Source organism: Hibiscus syriacus, unplaced genomic scaffold (assembly GCF_006381635.1).
Source record: "Hibiscus syriacus cultivar Baekdansim isolate YM2019G1 unplaced genomic scaffold, ASM638163v2 tig00111210_pilon, whole genome shotgun sequence".
Classification (NCBI taxonomy): domain Eukaryota; kingdom Viridiplantae; phylum Streptophyta; class Magnoliopsida; order Malvales; family Malvaceae; genus Hibiscus; species Hibiscus syriacus.
This window is the reverse complement of record NW_024063021.1, coordinates 603,232-610,050: the sequence shown is the minus strand read 5'-3', so window position 1 is coordinate 610,050 and position 6,819 is coordinate 603,232. Positions and strand designations below refer to the sequence as shown.

Genomic DNA, 6,819 nt, shown 5'->3' with positions numbered 1-6,819 from the left:
TCTTAGGAAAATGGCAGTCGGGGTTGAGGTCGCACGACGATGGTGAAGCTGTTGGTATAGGCGGTGTAAGCCACCACTGGCTGGAGACTGGTGAATGATGGTGAGAGGGCGATGACGGGAGCTTCAAGCCAAATTTAGGGATTTGATTTGGTTCCACACTGGGGGTATTTGATTTTTGGGATTAAAACTGATCCTTAAACAATTATAAGATATTTTTATTATTATAATCATTAAGAGTGACATAAGTTAGATGGCTAAGGCATGGGTGGTCATTCCTTAGGTCACAGGTTTAAGCCTTCTAACTACCATTTTATTTTTTTTTTGTGTCAGATGATACTTTTGATTTTGAGAAAATTATGGAGCTAGTCCCTTAAACATCTTTGGTTTACATTTTAACCTAAAATCATTAATAAAAATTCAATCTAATCCGTTTAATTAATTTAACGAATTTCTAATATTTTTACCCAAAATTTTAGGGGTGTGATATTTAATATTCGAGGACTAAACAAATCAACACCTTATAGTCAGGGGACCATTTTATAACTTTTAATATCCATTGGACTCAACAAAACAACATCTTATAGTCAATGGATCATTTACCCTTAAAATCATATTTTAATGGTGTCTATTGGCACTGTCGTTGCTTTCAAACACTGACTCACCAGCATAATTTTAGCACTGACTCAATGACATAATGTAAATGGATATTCAATCCACAAAATACAACTAAATGATTTTGAGATTATATTTTATCATATCCTAGTCAATAGGTTCACGTCTGTCTTAGATGATCGCCAATTTTTCAACAGAAAATGATGAGTTTGGAATATATGAATAGTCGGTGATCATTTTATAACTTTTAATATTTGAGTACTCACCAAATCAACACCCTATAGTGAGGGAGCATTTTATAACTTTTAATAGTTATTAGACTCGACAAAATAATACCATATAATCAAGGGTTCATTTATGTACTTTACCCTTAATAATAATACAATGAACAAAAAAAAAGAGTTTTAAAGAAAAGGTGTTGACAAAAGTTAAAAGAAAAAGCTATCTGAAATGCAACAACCGACGTGACGCTCATATATTAAAAAAAAGGTAAACTACTTGAATGACTACTAAACTATAGAATTGGTGTCGATATAATTACCATTTTCCAAATTTTGTCAATATGACCATTTAACTATTTAATTGGTTTCAATATAGTCAATTGTCATTAACATTTAACGGAATTGTATACGTGGCAGTTAACAAAATTGATATAATTACATATTTGATACTCAATACTTGTACATTCAATAAAGAGGTGACACATGTCACTGTTTGATTGGATAGAAAATGAATTTCATTAAATAAATTTAAATTTATAAAAATCTCCAATTAGGTTCTTACATGTGTCAACTATGACATGTGCACCATCATATATTGACACATGTCACCTCATGATTGAATAGTTAATTTATGAAATTAAATTGAAATTAAGACAAAATTGATTGAATGTACAAATATTGATGATCAAATATATAATTATATCAATTTTTTTAACTGCCACGTAAGCACCTTCATTAAATGTTAATGAATGTGACTATATTGAAACTAATTAAATAGATAAATGGTCATATTAACGAAATTTTGAAAATGATGGTCATATCGATATTAATCCCATATTAAATGATCACTCAAATAGTTTACCTTAAAAAAATAACTTGGGTCAAATTTTTCAAAAGTCCCCATGATTTAATAAAAAAAATTTCCCATGCTCATTCAACTTTTAGAATTTAGATTTTTTTAATAAATTCAAAACAATAAATTTTAAAAAACTTTAAAGTAAAAACACAATTATTAATTTTATTTATTTATTTAATTACAAAAATATTTTTAAAATATAAAAAACATTAATTTAAGTACAAAGAATTTATTGTACTACTTATGTTTAGATTGATCCGATAATAAATAATTTAGTTTAAAAGTATTTAAAATTGAATATAATCTATTGAATTAATACTACAAATAATGAGTAAATTTCTTCTAAACAAATAATGATATCAAATAATACTACAACCCATTTTATCACCTCAAATCCAAAAGAAAAAAACCCGATAAACCACCAACGTCTAAACCTGACTTTCAGACCGTAGTCGGTCCGACAATCGTTCACCTACGTTCTCCTCCCCCAACCCTCCAATGAACAAGCGATCAAATGACGATTTAATAGGTTTAGTTAAACTCCTAGCCGACCCCTCATCGCCGCCACTAACCACCGGTTTCGGTGACCCGCTCAACCCGAACCTTAAAAAAAACGGAGGAGTCGTAGTGAACCCCCACTGATCGAACCTCTCGTAATTATAATAATTCCTCCCTAAACTCCTACTCCTATAACCCCTCTTCGAACTCCTCGCTCGGGGGAGCGCCTCCCAACTTTTAGTACGGCTCAAACTCGAGTTCATCAGCTGGCTCCGAACATCCTCCGGCAGCCGTAGCGTAAACCTCTCGCGGTTGTCCCCCGGTTGGACCAACGAGTGACCCGTCGAGCGAGACCGTGGAAACAACCGGGTTAACCTCCACCCCGTCGACCGTGACCTTTGCTGCCTTGCAACCAGATTAACATCCGGCGATTCTGTGTCCGCTGCCTGGTTAACAACGTCGATATCACTGGGTTGGTCAATCGGATTATTGTTTTCGGGTCGGGTTTCTTGTTCGGAGACCGAATCGTTTTCTTGGAGCACGGCGGCGCAGGGGATCGTCGACTGGTCTGGGTTTGGAACCAAATTTGCGCGGCAGACGGGGCACGTGGAATGAGAGGAAAGCCAAGCGTCGATGCAACCAGGATGGAACACGTGGCAACACGTAGGGATCATACGCAGCGTTTCGTCGTCCTCGAACTCGTTTAAGCAAACGGCGCACTCAAGCGTGTCTTTCCCCATTTTGAATCCTTTGACCGTCGAGTACAGGAACGTCGGGAAAGAATCGATCACCGAGGGGTCGAGTCCACGCATCGATCTCCTCGACCGCCGCCCGAAATTCACGGTGCCGTCCCAATCCCAGTCCCAGTTCCCGCCACGACTCCTCCTATCGGCACACTGCCTGATGTAAACAGAAAAGAATCCCATGAAGAAAAATGCCGTCAGCAAAACCACTATGACGATCTCCATCGACGGGTTGAACTTGTGTCCAGCCGGCCCAAAGGTGTTGATCGGTGGAGAAGGCGGAGCTGACGAAGCTTGGCTTTGCGCCGTTGACATCGAGACGACGAAACAGAGAAAGAACAGGAGTGAATTTGCCTTCGCCATTGATTTACAATTCCTGTTGCCATAACGGCTGCGATCTTCTGGTATTGGGTTGAAGACGACAGCAGAAGGTGGAGCGTTGATTTTGCTTGCTCATGAGTTTTATGAAACAGTAGTGAGATGTTTTAGCTGTGATTTTAATGATTTTCTTGTTGCCTAAAAGCAAAGCAAAGTTTAAAGCCACAAATTTAAAAAAAGTTTGCACTAATACATGAAAGCGAAGATGGGGAAGAAAAGGGAAATGAAAGATAAAGTACGGCGTCTTAGTATGTAGCAGGTGGTTTAGAATATAAAAGGAAGAAGATAGTTGTTTTTTCCACGCGCCGTGGCTGCGTATCTGATTCAAACTAAAGGGATACCTCTTCCTTGAGACAATGCTCAAGCAATACATGAAACAGTAGAGGCGGATGACAATAAAAAATTATAAAAATTTGTGTGAGGGTAGACGTATGTATGTCCATTTAGAATTTAAATTTTCTCTAAATTATATATTATTCTGATTGTATTCGTATTAAAATCTTATTTATGTCTAGATCATATATAAAAATTGTATATTAATAATATATATCTGTCGGAACCGTCTTTCGGATGGATTCCGAATTGGGTTTCGACTTGAATTAATTGAATTGGGTTAGAGTTACCACTGATCATTTTAAAAACATTTAGGTAGATCGGACATCATCTTATCTGATCTGCGTTGTACCAAAAATGTGTTGAGTTCGGGAGTCGGTTACTGTCAAGGAAAGATTAGCACCCTTGAACCGCCCTTTCGGTACCAATTAATTTATCGGTTCTCTTTAAACGCGAAAATTGCAAATTAAAATTTAAATTTAAATTATTCGATCCGAATTACTTACCCTTTGATTGGTTGGAATTACGACTGAAACAAAGTATGTTAGATAAAAAAAATACGAAAACAAAATTTTAATATGATAATAAAAATAAATAAATAAAAAGATAATAAAAATGAAAGAAAAAATTATTTAAAAAAAATATATATACAAAAAATAATAATAATAAATGAAATAAAGTAAAAAAACAAAAGGTTAAGTTTAAAAAAATATTTAGAAGTAAAATAAAGAATAAAAATAAAAATAAAACTTAGGATCAAATTGGAATGAATTGTGCTTAATGAATTAGAAAATGAGCTGCAAAAGAACAAATAAAAAGTTAGGGGACCAATTCACAGAATAAAAAAAATAGGGATTGAATTGATTAAATTGGAAATTTGGAGGCAAATTTACAGGTAGTGACCAAATTGAACTGCGACTCAAAATATCAGGGACTGCGGAAAAAATTTAAGAATCTTCTATTTGCAGAGTGGTCCCTCATATATAAATGAGTTAAAACCCTATTTCCATCACATTTTTCTCATTCCTCCAAAGCTCCCGTTTTTAAACGAGAGAAAAATCTCTCTGCCAGGCGATATCAGACCACCTCCTCGGTGGCCCCTAGTTGCTCCGACCGTCGCTTTAGCCGCCGCTCGCGGCGACCGGGTAAAACTAAACTAGCCCAAAATAACCTCCTCGGCCTCGCAAACCTAAAACGGACCTCCAAATACCCAAACAACATCCTCACCGGCATGGATCTAAAAAAACAAACCTCGACCTTTTACCTTTTTTCTGCAAAAAATCGTTCGTTTCCCGGGGAGCCCTGTTGGTTCCGACGCACATTGGTTCTTACTGTTTTTGTTATTGTGTTGTATATCTGGTTGCTTTGTTTTGTTTCGATGTTTGGTTATTTTGGTTTGGTTTTGCTTCGACTCTCGTGTTATTTGGTTGTGGCTCTCTGTTTTTTATGTTGGCTGATATGTTGAGATGGGTTTCTCTTGGTGTACTGTCGAGGGTATTGTGTGGTATTCTCTCGATGAGGCTCTATTGATGGTCTGTTGGTTTTGGATGGCTCTGTTTCGTTCTCGTGGGTTCTCGATGACCGTTCTCCCCTCCTCTGTTGGTCACCGGGGTATTTATACCCTGCTCGGTGAACCAATACCCCGAGTTGTTCCGTTTTGCTCGGGGCGTTACTGCTGAAATCCCGGGATGGTTCAGTCCCGGGATCCTCGACCGACGTCCGGCCGTTTCGCGTGACCCTTGACTTTAGGGTTTCAAAAACCCTAGTCTTGCTGTGTAATCTTCATGCACTTGGGCCTAATCGGGTCAGCTGGATTAAGCTACCTGGTTGGGCCTGTTGGACTCTGACTTGGACCCTTTTATTCTGACCTAAACTTTGGACCTACAAAAAAATAATAAAATGTTAATAATAATAAAACAGAGAAAAGGAAAAAAATTAATAATAATATATTATATATAAAAAATATTTTCCAAAACCTATATAATATATAATTTCAAAACTATTTTAAAATTATATATTATATACTTTTTAAAAAATGTTTTCAAAATTATATAGTTTTCAAAAATGTTTTTAAAAAATTATATATTATATATAAATTTTCAAAAAATGTTTTATATAATATATGTTTTTAAAATGTTTTAAAAACTATATATTATATATACTTTTAAAATATTTTAAAAACTATATAATATATAAATGTTTTCAAAATATTTTTCAAAACCATATACTATATATATTTTAAAAACGTTTTCAAAAACTATATAATATATACTTATTTTTTAAAATCGTTTTTCCGAAAATTATACATTATATTTTGTCAAAACATTTTCAAAAATTATATTACTATATACACACACATATATATATATATATATATATATAATAAAATAGGAATATATATATATATAAAAACAAAATTACTCCGGGCGAAAATAAGTGTCTACAATATCCATCTTAAAAATATTTATAAATTCATGATTAATAAAATTTCTTCTCAAAATTTCTTATAAATAAAAGTTGCATAGAGGTTTGAATCTTTCTCTCCTCTAATTATAAGAATAAAAAAATATAAATTAAACAAAAATATCAATGAATGTAATACGAATACCGTATAATATTATTCCAAGAAAGGAGTAATATTCCTGAGGGGATGGAGATGGCCGGTGAAATGTGGGCCAATAGATAATGGACACGTAATCAGAAAGAAGCTGGGTGACTCACGGTGATTGGTTAATGTGTTGGTCAGAAACGATGAGATGTTCTAAATTTGTTCTAATTGTGAGATTCAAGTGATTTCACCTAAAATAAGTTTGAATATTTCAAAAATAATATTAATAAATTTAATTCGATTTTTAATATCCACAAATTTGTTTTGATATTTTTAAAAGAATAATTTTGAGTGGGGTTTAGTGGCTATATCTAGATTGACTTATCCGGCTACAAATAATAATATTTTTAGTTTGACTTATCCCATAACAATCAATTAATTTAAAATATTTAAATTTAAATAGTATTTATTATACTAATACAGAAAATAAATATTTAATATTTAAATATTATTATTGATTTTTATTTACAATTTTAATATTAACTAATGTTTAAATTAATAAGAGTAAAATTATTGAAAGTATAATAAAAATATTTCATATTATAAAAGAGAGACCTACTATTACATACA

The 6,819-nt window shown here is 33.6% G+C and overlaps 1 protein-coding gene across 1 annotated transcript; it reads right to left on the bottom strand.

Moving 5' to 3' along the window:
- Positions 1-2,070: 2,070 nt before the first annotated feature.
- Positions 2,071-3,660, bottom strand: LOC120155953 (RING-H2 finger protein ATL11-like). Its single transcript, XM_039167402.1, has one exon. It carries the CDS (start codon positions 3,291-3,293, stop codon positions 2,118-2,120), a length of 1,176 nt encoding a protein of 391 aa, XP_039023333.1. The 5' UTR covers positions 3,294-3,660; the 3' UTR covers positions 2,071-2,117.
- Between the last annotated feature and the right edge of the window lie 3,159 nt (positions 3,661-6,819).